The following is a 16,484-nucleotide window of genomic DNA, read 5'->3' as shown; positions in this document are numbered from 1 at the left end:
CAGATTTGTTGAAGCATCCATTTTAGACACATTCATAACAGGCAAGTGCTTCGGTCAGTGAACCACACTTGGAAACATTTAAAAAAAAACAACCTGTCAGCTGCTCCCCCGGGTGGGGGGGGGGGGGGGGGGTTAAAAGCAGTGTGACAGCACAGAAAATAAAGTAAATATGCACCAATAAACCAGACTGAACACAAAAAGCACTAAGTCAAACTGCTGCCCTGCAGAATTTCTTGGTACAAATATGGTATGAAACACTGGGCTTCAAAGGGAGAGGCATTGAAAGCTAAACACCTATATAGAACCAGGGTTAATTAATCGTCCCCTCTGCCCAGACAGCAGGCGATACCTTTGACGTTTAACGCCTCTTTACCTTTCGACTGCTCCCTTTGGGGGTCGCCACCGGGAATCATCCACCTCCATAAAGCTACTAGTGTGATAAATGCTCAAGACTGGAACTGCTGCTAAAAACAGACAAATGCTGCTCCTTCAAAAATAAAAAATAAATTGTCAGAGTTCTGGATTGTGGGTGTCTGGGAGCAAAAAGCTGTCTGCCACATTCTTTGTCTTTTTCCTTCTCTGCCGTTTTCTTGACTCTTTTATTAGCATCATTAGGAGAGCTCTCCTGCTTGTTCCCATCGCTGCTGGCCAAGAAGAGCAAGAGAGGCGGAGTGAGGGATGGGTTCAGGAAAAGAAATGTGCACACCACCTTTTTTTTGTCGTGCAGCGCAGCAAAGACCCTTTAGAGAAAACTTAGCCTTTGTGCTGCTTTTTGTTTTTGCCGTTTGATGTATATTTGTAGTGCGTTTATCACATACATACGAGTCAGCAGGCATCCTGCATTCCAGCTGTGTGCGGCTTTCCAGGTGTGCGTCCACCTGGTTTGCAAGCATAAATAAAACAAAGATAACAGGCGACACACACTTCCTCTGTCAGAGACAGGACCATCATTTGTCATCCTGCTGGACCACTGGCCTATTTGCATGTCTCATGTCTTCGCTGACCTGTCCTGCCTTTTGTTCTCTCCGCAAACTATTACTCCCGCACCATTATTCCGAACCTGCTGATTAACTGGAGACTACAAACACCAGAGGCAGACACCTGGAAGTGAGGTGCTATAGTGAGAGAACGTGTATCCGGCGATTCCACAACATGGATTTGTGTCAAACCACCAAGCCAGCTGGCAGGGTAGAGGTTTAAAAATCGACCATTTGAATTGATTTTCACTTAGAAAAATGCTATATCTATTTATTAAATCAATCGATTTGTTTATCCTATGCTTTTTCTTCACAAAAACAGCTTTTATAATAGTCTGAAGTATGGTAGTTTTCATTAAATATGTCTTCATTTTTTTGTTTCAAGTTTTCCTTTCATTGGTTTAATTTACTCCCTGCGTGCATTTTGAATTTTGGAGGCAAAAAATAATAAATTTAGATCAGAAATATTATCAAAAACATTAACTTGTAACTGAACCACAATAAATTGAATCAAATCTGGGAAAAATCTGCTTTTCATAGCAGTGAAATGCAGCCCTACCAATGGATGAATTTAATTATTTAGCCAAAGTTACTCTCAGACCCTCCTGGCTGTCGTGCCAAGTTTTACCTCTGAAATTCAGCTTTTAATGCATCTGTTTGGTCTGGGATTTGAAGATTCATCTTCTGTCTGACCACTTTTCCTCGTGAAAGCAGCTTTTTAAAAGGCGTCTCTGTCATTGGCTCACACGATGAGTATTTAGACTCGAAATAAGTCGCATTCCGCACTTTGCAGAACTACTTATCACATTCAACATTACTTTCAGTCTGTTTTTTTTTACAAGGATAAAACTACTTCACCTTGTCAATCCACAGACGTGAATGAGAGACACACACATGGATGTGGGCTCTTAGAACGACTGTGCAAAGGCTGTCCTTCATCAAATCTAAACAAGCTTCACAGAAATCAAAATGATTTTTTCTGATAAAGAATAAAAAGCATCTGAAATTTCATAGCTGCAAAATGCTGTCCAATTCTAAAGCAATAACGCTGTAACTCTTGAGCAGCCGTCACTGTGGCCTGTGCATCTTCCCCAAACCAGGAGATCTACTGACACTTTAAATTCCCCATGAGATGGCAAAAAAACGCACACATGCATGACTGCACCTGACCTCACACCCACATGTGCACGAAAATCAGGCCATCATAGTCAACAGTCTCTGAACAAACACTAAAGGAAGAGCCTGCAGCTATGGCCAAAGGCTCTCTTTGACATACACAAAGACAGACACACTCACAGATGCAACAAGACCTGAGATCTTTTGTTTAATGCTATATTTGTCTTGAATCTGCAGGGTATTGGGGGGGGGGGGGGGGGGGGGGGGATCTGCAGGATTTCTGTTTTGCTTGCACTGTTTTTTTTTTATTACATTTTTTTGGTAATGTAGCATGATACCATAAACACTATGCTGAAAAAAATCCTTCTGATTTTACCTTGAAGTTTTGTGATAAGTTAAGATTCTATGGTCAATTTTAAGGTGAATTGTTTTCATTTTTCCAATTCATTGTCCTTGTACGTTTAAGCATCAGCCAATAAATTCTATTAAAAAAATAATAACAGCCCTAACGGTTGCGACCGAATTCCCTCCCACTTCCTAACTACTAAAAAAAACTACCGGTATATAGTGCGGGACTATTCAATGCCCTGGATTTTAAAAGCAATTCGGACACCGTGCTCACTCCTTTTTAATTAAAAAAATGCCAAATTTGACGTCACAGACTAACAAATATGAACATTTTACGAAAACTATTTATACTGTAAATCCACCGTGTTCTGATGATAAAAACATAGCAGGTTTTATTTTAAAAAATGTAAACACTTTTTTTTTTTCACATGAAGGATCTTTAAAACGCAATGCATTTCGCAGAGACTTCTGGGAAATTTCTAGAGCACTCGATTTTGGAATTGTGGATTTGGACAGCTCTACAAAATGGTGAACGCACAATATAGTAGTGAAGGAATTCAGACACAAACAATGTTTTTTTTTTTCTTTAACTTGAACCAAAAAATAAAAGCCCAAAGTTGAAAATGGAAAAAGCAAAACCCAACCATTGATTTTATTACTTGCAGAAACGCTAAACAAACCCAAACAAAGATGAAACCCAGTAAGCTTTTGCGTTTTGTGTTGTTGATTCATGCTGCAGTCCAGTCATTACACACAGAAACATGGAAACGTGCTCTCAGCAGCAGATTAATTTTGTTTGGCCCCGCTCTTAAGACAAGAACACACATGCTGGCCTGTTAACACGCTGTGCACTGCGATGCCTCCTTCTTGCCATGCAGAGAACTAAGTGACTATAGTAGCTACATTTAGTTTTATTAATAAAGAGATTTATTTTCTTCTTTTTGAGCCGCCTGAAGTTTCATCCTCTTGATTGAACACAAAAGCAATAAAAAAATGTTCAACAGAATAATGACCATAAATTGTATATACATAATGGGGGTGTGACAATTAATTGACTTTATCACTGAATCGATTTATATTCCTACCATCCAACCAGATCAATGTGTCAGAGGCAGGTGGCTAATTGAATCGACCAATACCAACACAAAATCATTTAAAAGCTAAATAATTGATTACATATCAATATTGGAAAATACCATTTGGATTGAGGCATGGTAGGTTTATTTTCCTATAACATAAAATTGACCAAGTGCATCACAGCGGACAACATGTAATGGCAGCAAAACATGAATGAATATAAAAAGATTTTAAAATATTTACCCTGTTTCTCATGTGTTTCATCTGTTTTTTCACACATTTATTTACTACACAGAAAGTGCACTGTCTATAAGACCAGCTCTTAGGTAGATATTTCTGTTTTGTTTGTTTTTCTAGTAGATTCTTTTCCCCATTTTAGAATTATTTTTTAGATTTTCTGATTATCTCATTTCGTTGCTCAAATATTGGTGAATCTCTTGGAAATAACTGGTCTAGTGACTCTTTCTGTAAGAGTTTAGCTTTTGTTCTCATTTTTTTTTTATTATTTAAAGTCAAACCCACAAGTTAATCTTTTCATCACCAATATGGACAGAGAAAAGATTACAGAGAGCAGACTGTTGCTTTAGTGTGCAATCTACATAAGGCACACCTTAAAACGGGAATCCTCTCTCAAAAATCTGGGGCAGGAGAGCCATCAACAAAGCAATGATGGGCCCTGACTTGACCTGTGATCCGCCACGAGTCAAATTTGACAACAACCTCACCACCAGATTGGGGTTGAGTCCTGAAATGACAGTCTGGAGCTGAAAGCAGCCGTGGTGAGCTGCTGCTGCTGCTGCTGCTGCTGCTGCTGCTGCTGCTGCTGCTGCTGCTGCTGCTGCTGCTGCTGCTGCTGGCTGGTGTCAGACTAAGTGAGCATGTCAGGCATGTGCTGTCCTGGCTTCTTGCCTGCTCTTTCAGCTGCTACCGCAGTCCCCAGCGTCCTCAAACCTAAACAGATCCAGTTGCTGCTGCTCAGCTTCAGTGGAAGACTGATTTGGCAGACTAATGAACACTTTTTTGCTAATGAAGCAACCCCCTCCCACATCTACATTCACATCTCAATATTTCCCTGCATATTTCTTTGCATTTTCTTGCCTTTTTTTTTATTCTTTCACATTTATCCCCTCCACAGTGTCTCTTCAAGCACCCGTCTCCATCACTCTGCATCCTCTCATCTCTGTTCCCATGCAGTCTTCACACTGTCTGTATCTCACTTCACCCTTGTACTGACAGCCGTTCACCAACTGTTTACCGTCTCCTTCCTCTTTTTCCTTTTCCATCATCAGCTCTATTAAAAGCATTGCAGGCTCTTTGGGCATTGCTGTGCAAGGAACAAAACATTTTCAACTGGAAAAAGTGCCGGGGTCAGCCGCACTTAACGTGAAAGTGAAGACAGTGACAAGCATGATCTTATCTCTCAAACATTTTAAGCCTTTCTCCCTTAATTTTCTAAGAAATGAAATAAATAGTATCAAATTGAAAATTTGACCCCAAGAGCTTTAGGGCCAACAAAGCTAAAATTCCTTGGATTTGAATCGATCTCCTCCCTTTGGGACCCTGATGTTCCTTCAGCCCTGCATACAAGTGGATCACATAATGCACAGCTTCCACTCACCAGGCCGTCATAGTTGCTGATAGCTACAGTGGCCCCCGGCGTGTCCGTGATGTCGCCCACATACAGGTCTTCGCCGTGCAGCGGCTCGGTGTAACGGATGTTGTCGCTGTCATCATGCCACTCCATCTTAGCTCCAGGAGCCACCAGCCTGGCATTGTGGCGCAAGCGCAGGTGGAACTCCCGGCCAAAGACTGTGACGTTGTAGTAAAGCTTTTCCTCCTCAGCTCTTTTTGGTCCTTCCCACTCTGTGTCGCCTTCTCCTACCTCCCTCCTCCGGCGCCTACGGGACTGCCCCGCTGCAGCACGTCTAGATGAAACGGCGTGCGACAGAAAGCGGCCCTCTGCATCCACACTGATTGGCCTCACCAGTCCATACTCCCCCAGGACATGCTGCAGGGAGTCTGGGAGAGGGGCAGTTGGGTAGGGAAGGGGGGGAGTGGAAAAATGAGAGAGTATATTTTTATTAGATACATGAAAATAAAACATGTAGTGGAAATGTGGGGAAAAAAATCAGTTGGATATAGGATGGATTAACAGGAACAGATGGAATTTAAGAATAGAAAAAAAGGAGACGGGAGCAAAATCACCAGATTTGATATTGTTTCTTTATAGGGTTTACTAAAGTGAAGCCCAAAATGGGTTAAATACACCTTGTCAGATCTACCCCCCAGACACAGGCATGGGCAAGGGGGCAGCAGTGCTCTCCTAAATTCACAGATTGTTTTCCTCAATTGGGATGGCCTACAATGATCCACATCAAATTTAAGGGAAAAAAAATGACAACAAATAAAATCGTCTCTATTTTTTTTTACTTTCATTCTTCTTTTACTTCCATAAATAAATGGCAAAAACATGGACAGACTGACATCAAATGAAAAAGAAGGATAAAGGCAGCCTCAACGGGGCATAAACCGGGGTCATGATTTTGCCTATCCCAAGCCTGGTAAATGCATTCAGTATAAACCTATATGATATAGATATAAGGATAGATGAACTGATATGATGAAAACATAGTTCTTTCATTTTAGGGACTCAGAGGGATTTGACACCCCAAAGTGTCAGCACAGCCGGACTTGCCCAACCTGATATTCTACCTGCATCCCATAGTGGGGGTGGCTAAATCCGGGCCTGTGCCAGGCGCACGCAGCCCCACCCATGAACCCAGAGGCGACCCCCCCCCCCCCCCCATCCCATGTGTGCACGCGTGTACGTTTGGAAACAGCAGTCTCAGCAGTGCGCGCTGCGCTCCTGACATCTCCTGTGCCCTTCCATCGTCAACAGGAAAGACTGAGGCGTAAACCGCAGCTTCAGCGTCAGTGTGCACAGTGATTACCCCGCCGGGATATTTATGCAAGAACGAATAAAAATACTGCTCGAATGAATGAATGAATGAATGAATGAATGAATGAATGAATGAATGAATGAATGAATGAATGAATGAATGAATGAATGAATGAATGAATGAATAAAACAAAGACGTACATTCCTTCAGATGTTTGCGTTTCATTTGTGTAAAAGATCATGGCGCACAAAAACCAGCGCGCGACATTTGTCATTTGAACATCACAGAAACAGCTTCTATCTTTTTTTTTTAACCTCCCATCATCCACACTCAATCCGAGCCTAAAGGCCATCCTCTGGTGTCAGTCTCATCAGACACCTGCACCGCCACAGCCGACCTCTCTCCGTGGATAAAGTTTATCCAATGATGAAAACCAAGCTTTCTGCTCATCTGTCAGAGGGGAGGCTTCGATAAAAGTCTGATCGACAGCCTGAAATCTGACTCCAGCGTTCAGTGACAGATCGATAGATGCGACAGCGGCTGGATCACATGCTTTGCCTGCACAGCACACCGGCGCATCTGAGATGCCCTTTACACTCCACGCAGAGGAGTATCCCGTGCAGAAGAGGAGACGGGTGGAAACAGAAAGCAAGCCTCTTGCACCGCTTGGAAAGTGTGGGTAGAAGACGGACAGAAGTTCAAAACAGTGTTATTTTTAAACCCACAGAAAAATTATTGTTAAAACATTAAAGAGGAGGCTGCGCTTCCTCAAGAAGCTGCAGCCTTTTTGTGGAGCGCGCCAGGAGCCCCGCTGATAAGGAGATCAGCAGATACGGAGTGTAAACAGTGACCACGCTGAAGCGCACTGGACTCACCAACGCTACTGGCGATGTATAGGCCGCTGGTGTGCAGCAGGAAGGCCGGCAGAATCATGATCACGGCAAATCCTGGCGGGAGAGCCATGGCAGCTCCGAACTGCGCGGGTGGGAGAGTGGGACTCCGGGCTCCAGTGCGGTGAAGTTCCCCGCCTGGCGCAACCAGCTACGCCACGACAGCAACAGCACAGCAGCCCGCAACTAGACTGCCAAGTGCACCGGGAGAGACGGAGCTCTCCTCCCCCCTCCTCTCTCCTCCTCCTCCTCCTCCTCTCCGTCGAGGTCTTTTTCCTATCTCTCTTCCTCTCTCAACTCTTCCTTTTCTTTCCGTTCCGCGCCTCTCTCCTCTCAACTCTTCTCTGAAAGTGGGCGTGCTCCCCTTATTCTTTCCCACCGGTGCTCTGACACCACCCCCACACGCGCACAGCGCCGGGCATCTGACTGTCTCCCACCCACCACCCATGCGCCTCCGAGGTGAGACGGGAGCGCATCTCGCCTTCTTCTCACCTTCAGGGTTAGACGTCCCCTTCAAGTCCTTTTTTATGTGTCTTTGTGGTTACTACTGCCACTCAACTCTCTGTCCCACGCTTCACCCGCGCGACAGAAAGCCCACGATAAACTTTGACTGCTCCATCCAAACACTCCGGATTTGCCCGAGCACCAGCGCGCCACGCGGCTGCTGCTGGAAGCGCACGCCGTCTTTGCAGGACCCAAGGGTCCAATTTGCAGTTAGAAAAGAGTGAAGCCGCTGAAGCAGCGACCCACACTGCTCTCGATTTGCACATCATTTTCTGCTCTCAGTAACTAATGTGAAGCTCATCGCAAACTTCTAAACACACAATTATCAACTTTTTGTTGTTGTTTTCTATTTGGGATTTACTTGCTTTGATGAACCTAATTTGAAAAGACAGAGATGAAAAAACAAAGTTCCTCTGAGTAAAATCCCCACTAATGTCAGGGGGACAAGTATAGGTCAAAAGATCACGATCAAAGTTTTAGAACATATCTCACCATGTCAGTGTTGATGATCAGTCAGCATTTTTTTAACCACGAAACAATCATAAAATTACTTAAAATAATTACAGTTCTAATGCAAAATCGTGTAAATTAAACAACAGTTGAATTCATGAAGAAATGTCCCCATTTATTTATTTATTTTTATTTTGAAGTTTGCAATCAATTAAATGGATGGACTAAATGCAGGGAATATTTGAAATGAAATTGAAATAATGAATAATTCTTATTCTATCTTACAATAACTTCTGAAAAAAATCTAAAGAAAAATTAAAAAAAAAAAAAAATCAAACCATAAGAAAAATGGGACTGACCTCACATACTTTTATTTTTTATGAGAAATTAATAAAATCTTGACTTCCACCATGCCCCATATAGCATTGGAGAAAAACCATGCATATTTATAGCACATAATTTGAAACTGATTTTTTTTTCTATTTATTTATTTTTTATTTGAGGGAAACTGAAAACATACATCAAACCTTTTAATCAAATCATACATGGATATTAATCCTTAACAGACCATTCTTAACTTTAAGAGACCTAAGAGGTCAACAGTGATTTAAAGTGATTCTCACAAACAAATCTCTTCTTTGGTGAGCGAGAAATAAAAACGTTTAAAAGTGACATTCAATAAACATAAGCAACATAAATTTAACATAAAGGTGATAAATTTATAGAATCAATCCTACATAAAAATATCAATCTTTTTGGTAAAATTATTTCTCAATTTCATTCTTAAAACCACACATGCAACATATCCCTAATATGAATTGTGGTTTATTGGTTGTGCAAATTTCAATATTTGTCTTCATCTAACCTGAACTTTTTTTTAAATATATATTTTTTTTGCTATGCAGAAGACTAAAATGTCTTTTTTCAAGGACAATTTCACCAAATTGCTGCATTTGATTTTGTTCAGATGGTTTTGGATTATTGGTCTTTATGTTTTATCAAACTCCTCTACTCTTAAAAAGGTTTCAAACAGTAGCCTTTTTGAACACTATATAAAAAGCACACATTGCCTTTTAGAAATGAGTATTATAGTTTCATTTTCAAAGTCACTCTAAAGTCAATCTTCTCATTTTGTTCAATTATTGTCTTCGGGGCTCAGTTTTATCCCGTTTCTGTGGCACATGACCTTCATGGCACGAAAATGTCTGCAGTCTGCTGCCCATGAATTTAGCAAAAACTGCTTTATCTTTTATCTTCAACAATCGTGGGAAACATCCAAAGTTTTTAGACATGTTTACATATTAGGAATTTTTTAAAGGAACTTTTAAACCACAAGATAAAAGATTCTGCTTTAAAAAAAATCCTCAATGCTAATCAAAAAAAGTAAAAAATAAATAAATAAAAACACAATTTGTATAATTTAATCTTTAATCTTATCTTAAGCTGCAGCTGAAAGTAATGTCAATAAAAAGCTCAATTTTGAATTTGTATCTAAAAAAAGTGTCAATTTAAGCAAATATACCCTTTTTTCAAACAAAATTAATTATCTAATTTGCCAAAAATAACAGTTTTTATTTATTTGTTTTGATTCCCATATTTGCAGTCATGAAATAATTTCATTTTTCACATGAGTGGATGTGAAAAATAAAATTATTTCATGACTGCAAATATGAGACTCAAAATTAAAAACATCAAACAAGTAAAGGAATTTTGGGTTTCATGAATCCTTTTTTTTTTGTGTTAAGTTTAAATTAAAAGAGGCACACATTGTATCTCAATTTATTTGTTTTTCCTTTTTTTTCTGCCCTGTAGTTCATCATCATTCCACTAGGGGCAGTAGAATGGCTTTTCCTGCTTATTTCAAAATATTTGCTTCCATGAAATTTAAAAAAGACTTTTGGTGGGAAAAGTTGTGCTGATTTTCCAAACTTTTTGGTAACAATAACTCATCAATTGCTAATCATTTTTAAAAGAACTACTTGCTGGATTTAAAGAATGCAAAGTTCGTTTATAGTTAGCCCTTTTATAAAACAGCTACACCAAGTCAAAAATGTGTGAGACAGTGGGTAAATAAGGTGCTTGTGTCCTGAACCCGATGTCAATATTTTTGAATTTTAATCTTACATTGTTGTGAGTAAAAACTTAACAAATTATTAATGTATCGTAAGTGATACATCTCATTTAAAAATTGTATTGCAAATTTTGTTTTGTGAATTTCCCCAAAGGGTTAAACATGTTTTATTGTTTTAGAAGAAGAACCTACATTTTTTGTTAATTGTTTGATGGAATGGGCTTTACAGGGTTAAGTAAATTTTGTTATATCTTTATTGTTATTTAGTCATTTCACATGATTTTAATAATAATAATAGTAATAATAAATGTTATTTATATGGCGCCTTCCTGGGCACTCAAGGTCGCCTCACAGTACAAAAGTAAGTAAAAACAAACATACAACAATAAAACTCCAGAACACAAAATAAGTTAACACTTAAAAACAGCAATTTAAATATTATGAGCTAAAAGCACTAAGGAGAGCAGACAGGCAAAAGTGGCCATAGTGGACAGAAGGTCACATAAAAAAAACAGAGGAAGTAGGGGAGAATCTACAAAGGTGGACATATCTGAGCCAGCATGATCGTGTAAACACGCTCCAGCAATACCTGGAGGTCTGTTCCTCACAAACCCAGAGAGTGACCCTTTCACTGAAAGTGAGAGGTCATCCTTCATCAAGCATCAAGATTACAGCAGCTGGGCTTTCCCACTGACTGTTGTGAAATTTGTTCTGGAACACAGTAGAAAAGATGTCACTTCAGATACAAACACAAACGTTTCCAGAAAAAAAAAAAAAAAAAGGCCACTCCCTCTTTGCTTTTAGCTCTCGCCGCCGTCACGACACACAGATGTCAGCGTGTTCCCGAGTCTGTGTGCCCTCAGTGGCTGTCAGAAGCTATGAAGTACCCCCCCCTTCACACACACACACAAACACACACCTCAACCACACACTCCGCGAACAACACTGTTGTCGCCCATTTCTTCTTCCTCCATCGCTTCAAACCCCCACACCCACCTTTCCCTCCCTCTTTCTGTTTCTGGTGGCTTCACTGTTGCTATGGAGATGCCAAGCCCTGCACCTTGAAAAGTGCACTTGGAAGGCGTAGCGGAGAGGCAGACAATAATATCCCTCTTCCTAGACTAACAGACATGCAAAGTCTTGTGTTTGTGGAGGTTATCATGGTGGCTTTGGCAGAGAAGGGGGCTGTTTGAGCCGGCACATGTCCGCGTGTATGTCTGGGAGGTGGGTGTTCAAATGTCCACTGCCTGTGCATGTGCAAACAGATTGTGAGTAGAAAAAGAGCTCCATGCTTAGAGAAGTGGAGCAAATCTGTTCTGCTTTCTACATGTTGCCAGTGATTCTTTTTTCATGACAAATGTTTTTAAAACTGACTTTATTTACAACTTTTAGTTTACTCACTTCTACTTCTGTGATTTGTCAGTCAGCAACAAGTCACAACACTAGTACAGACAGGTACCCAGAAAAAATAATGAAAACTGCCCTTATCATTTTTATCCTTTTATGATCAAGACAAGCTCTAAAGACTTGAAATTAAGACAAATATTTAGCTTTTTTCACATACTAGATGCTGGTGTGATCCGACTGAGCATCGGATAACTGACACACCGACAGATTTGTCGAAGTGCTCGTGTTCAGGGATATGCTGAGTGAGCATATGCCAGAAAGTGTCCTGCAGGGCGGCCATGACCAGTCTCTCCAATGACATCTACTGTCCTACCAAGGTCAGGCAGCCGGCCACCATGTGTCTGCATGCATTAGCATACCTTAGAAGCACAAGGACAGGTGTGGCCTGTGTCTCTGAGAGGTTACATGATGAGGCATCAAAGGCCTGTGACAGTGCATCAGGCATAAATCATGAGCCCTGACACAGGTGGCTGCTGAAAGTCAGTCCAACTAACTTTGCACAAACATCAGTGCCCAGGGAGCAAAACTGAAGGTTTGCAAACAATGAGACACACATACAAATCTACTGCATTTATAGTCTCTCACTTGGAGTTTTTCAATGAATCAACTAGGGTTAAGCCCTATTTCAATATGAAAATGTCTATAATCAGAGACAGCTGAATTCCTGTGTTTTATAAAAGATCAAAATCACTCGATTCAGTGTTTGTAGCTAAGGCACTGGTAACTTCAAGGACTGAGGAGCTTAGAAAATATTGGTTTAAATTGATGCTTAAAGCATTTGTGTATCAAAATGTTCAGTTAAATCAAAATAGAAGATAAATAGTAGAAGGAGTAACATAAAGGAATTAATGATGTTACCTGGCTACCTGAGCTTCTCTTCCCTTCCTGCTGCTCCTGGAACAGGTGCGCTTGTACCAAGCACATGTGTGTTTAATAAGCTCATCTGTTTTTTAGCTAGTGAGAGTGTCAGCTGGAGAGGGGTGTGATATGACAACAGATTCAGTCAACATGTCAGGCAAGTTGTCTCGTCGTTACTTCTCTCATCTTCAGTACTGATAAGAGTATTGTTTTTTTATTTTGGTTTGCCAGTGAATCTGGTAACTCTGTTTGCTTGTTTTTATTTGATTAATTGTATTTTTTTAGGGCGGAGGTACTGACTCTGATGATCAGTCACCGTCGGTCACTTTGCCACTTTTGTTTTTTTTTGGCCAAGGTCCTGGTTTTTCTTTGGTTATTTTATTTCATACCTACGGAGCCCGTGTCCTGACATTAAGATATAAAAACTATATCTTGTTCCCACAGATTAATATCTTGTTCCCACATGTTATTATGTAGTTCGCACGAAATACTATTCCGTTCCCACAAGATACTATTGCGTTCCCTCAAAATACTATTCCGTTCCCTCGAAATGATTAACTCGTGCGAACGCAATAATTATGTCGTTCGAACGCAATAATTAATCCGTTCGAACGCAATAATTATTCACGTCATAAGTCATTCACGCGGATATGCTCTCTGTACGCCGGCAAAAGCCGCTTTCAGCGGTAACTTCCGTGTCTCTGTGACCCATATTCGTTCAAAAAAGGAACATGAAAAACAAAAATGATCACTTTATTACCGTCTCAATGAATATAAGAAAAATATCAAAAGATTTATGATAACTAGGCTGCTTTGTCATACGATAGCTCCTGCTAGGCTACTACTAGCTCCGCCGCAGAGCTCTCTGATCATGTATGCCGGCATTTGGGCAACTGGCTGGTCTGTTGTCAGACAGCTGATATTGTAGTTTAGGGTCGAATAGGAATAATAATATTCAGGACTTGTCTTTTATTAACTTTAGCAGTCAGTATCTTTACATTCGAAGGCTATTAGGCTACATGCTAACTGACTAGCCGATCATTTCCTGTTATTAATTTACGTCATAGATTTACATCGGATGCTTCTGTGCTTTTTGAAATAAATAAATCTGTTCTCTAAACATCCTCCGTGTCTTCAATGCAATGTAATGAGACACACACAGACAGAAATGTGAAGGTATCTGCTGTAAATCTATGACGTAAATTAATAACAGGAAATGATCGGCTAGTCAGTTAGCATGTAGCCTAATAGCCTTCGAATGTAAAGATACTGACTGCTAAAGTTAATAAAAGACAAGTCCTGAATATTATTATTCCTATTCGACCCTAAACTACAATATCAGCTGTCTGACAACAGACCAGCCAGTTGCCCAAATGCCGGCATACATGATCAGAGAGCTCTGCGGCGGAGCTAGTAGTAGCCTAGCAGGAGCTATCGTATGACAAAGCAGCCTAGTTATCATAAATCTTTTGATATTTTTCTTATATTCATTGAGACGGTAATAAAGTGATCATTTTTGTTTTTCATGTTCCTTTTTTGAACGAATATGGGTCACAGAGACACGGAAGTTACCGCTGAAAGCGGCTTTTGCCGGCGTACAGAGAGCATATCCGCGTGAATGACTTATGACGTGAATAATTATTGCGTTCGAACGGATTAATTATTGCGTTCGAACGACATAATTATTGCGTTCGCACGAGTTAATCATTTCGAGGGAACGGAATAGTATTTTGAGGGAACGCAATAGTATCTTGTGGGAACGGAATAGTATCTTGTGGGAACGGAATAGTATTTCGTGCGAACGACATAATAACCTGTGGGAACAAGATATTAATCTGTGGGAACAAGATATATTTTTATATCTTAATGTCAGGACACGGGCTCCGTACATACCTCTTTTTGGTTTTCTAACTTTTCTTTCCTTTTCTTAACTTTTTCTGCAGGACACAGATTAACTTAATCCCTCATAACCAAATGTCATGCACAGTCTCCTCTTGCTCATGTGTTATGGTCTTTCTTGCTTGCAAAGGAAGTTGGAGGTGTTGGGCCTAAGGTCATGACACGTTTGGGGGCTTGTCCGAGATCTGTTCCCCTGGACTAGTTGCTGCGCTGGCCAGAGTGTGTTTTGTGGTGCTGCAGTATACACTTGTGGCATTGCTGTAATCATTTGGACGAAGTAACTTCTAGTCAAGGCGCTTCTAGCATAGGCTTAATTTCTGATTTTCAAAATTCTTTTGGTGACGTCAGAGATTATCCAATCTGCCTATGGTGCAAACAATTATTACTTCCCAGCTCAGGGTTTATTGTAAAGCTGGGCTTAAGACTCCCGTCAACAACAGTGACCCGCAGAGGAGATCAACTCAGTGAGTCAAAATCGAACCTCAAACCACACTGTTATTATTTCATGTCTGCACATACATATATCACGTTTTCTATAGTCTAAATCAAAACATTTGTTTGCTATTTTACACCCAAAGCATAGCTGTGATTAGAGACTTGACTCATGTTTATATTATCTTCTTTTTCCTTTACGGTTTAGTTAATTTATGGTTTTTATCTGATCACATGTGGCCAAATGCTATTCAGTACATATGTGATTCTCTTTACGTTATGTTTGGATAATGTAACCACTTTTCATATGTATCTGAATTTAAGCCACCAAGTGTTTTCCTGGTGGTTTCACTGATACACTAAGCGTTGTACACGGATGGCTGTTTAGGGTCAAAATGTTATCACAGCTCAGATGGAGTGCCTGTGTCACGCCTCCGTTTATTCACTAAACTGATCTGATCGGGCTCTGTGCCCTCTCTGAAGAGGGATTATAGTGAATCTGGTGCATGAAGGTGTGTGGGTTTTTTTCTATCAGATTTCCAAATTAAATAAAAAGGAAATAGAAAAACCCCTACCAGCTGTTGTGGGAATGAAGCCATTTTGTTATACTCTTTCCGGGACCAAGTATAAATTATTACTTTTTATTTTCGTCTCGGTAAGAAGATTATAAGGATTTGTTTTTGCCTTATGCTTTGAATCATTGTCTTGATGAGAATATTGTGTCACTGACCACAGCAAGAGACCAGAAGAAATCAGTGTGGGTGATTGAGAGCGGTGTTGCCCTGTAATTCCCTCAGCACCTCCATCCCACCAAGAACATGCCAGCAGAGAGCAGAGTCATCTCCCTAAATTTAAGCTGCTCCACTGTGGGAAGGTCAACGTAAATCCAGGGATTACGGGAAAAAAATGTAAAAATATTAAATTGGAAACTTTGCATTAATACATGTATGTTTTAGGCATCTGATTTTTTTTCCTCAACTTTGATAAATAATTATGTTTTGCCTTGTTTCTGCACTTTAAGCACTCATGACTGTTTAAACAAGAGTAGAAATGTGTGCCTAAGAGTGCTTGGAGTTTCAAAGTATGGCAAGCAGAAAATGTCAGAGATTATACGTTTACGACTTAAGGTTTTGAAAAAAAATTGGAGCTAAATGATGGAGCTAAATGTGTTAAATGTCAACAATAGCCTGAAGAATTGCTATTCATGGAAGAATTTAGCGTTCGTGTCAGTTAATGTTCCTTCACTGAGCCCAATGACGGCCCTTCACAGAGATAGGCACAGCTAACCACCGAGCTACCTTCCACCAGTCTGGGGCGGCCTATTGCTAAGCCCAACGCGGCCGATCACTGAGCCCAACCAGGCCTTCACTGAGCCCGGCTTGACCTAACACTGAGCCCACGTGGCTGGTGCAGCCCATTACTGAGCGTATTGCGGCTTTTACCTACCTCAATGCAGCCTTCACCAAGCTTGGGGCATTCTACCACTTAACCTGACATGGCCGATCACTGAGACCGGCATCGCCCACCCCCGAGCTCGGTGCAGCCAATCACTGAG

At 40.6% G+C, this 16,484-nt stretch overlaps 1 protein-coding gene across 6 annotated transcripts in view; it reads right to left on the bottom strand.

Moving 5' to 3' along the window:
- LOC101157225 (A disintegrin and metalloproteinase with thrombospondin motifs 2) overlaps positions 1 to 7,674 on the bottom strand; it is a 144,887-nt gene extending 137,213 nt beyond the window's left edge. For all 6 annotated transcript variants that reach the window (XM_078954253.1, XM_023959231.2, XM_023959232.2 and 3 more), the window contains exons 1-2: positions 7,294 to 7,674; positions 5,137 to 5,537 (exon numbers count right to left, since the gene is read on the bottom strand). In XM_078954253.1, the coding sequence (XP_078810379.1) occupies positions 5,137 to 5,537; positions 7,294 to 7,381 (489 nt within the window). In that variant the 5' untranslated portion in view covers positions 7,382 to 7,674. The remainder of the gene's footprint in view (positions 1 to 5,136; positions 5,538 to 7,293) is intronic.
- Positions 7,675 to 16,484: the final 8,810 nt, after the last annotated feature.

The sequence above is a fragment of the Oryzias latipes genome, chromosome 10 (assembly GCF_053564925.1).
Source record: "Oryzias latipes strain Hd-rR chromosome 10, Olatipes_Hd-rR_3.1".
NCBI classification, from domain to species: Eukaryota; Metazoa; Chordata; class Actinopteri; order Beloniformes; family Adrianichthyidae; genus Oryzias; species Oryzias latipes.
This window is presented reverse-complemented; position numbering and strand designations above follow the sequence as displayed.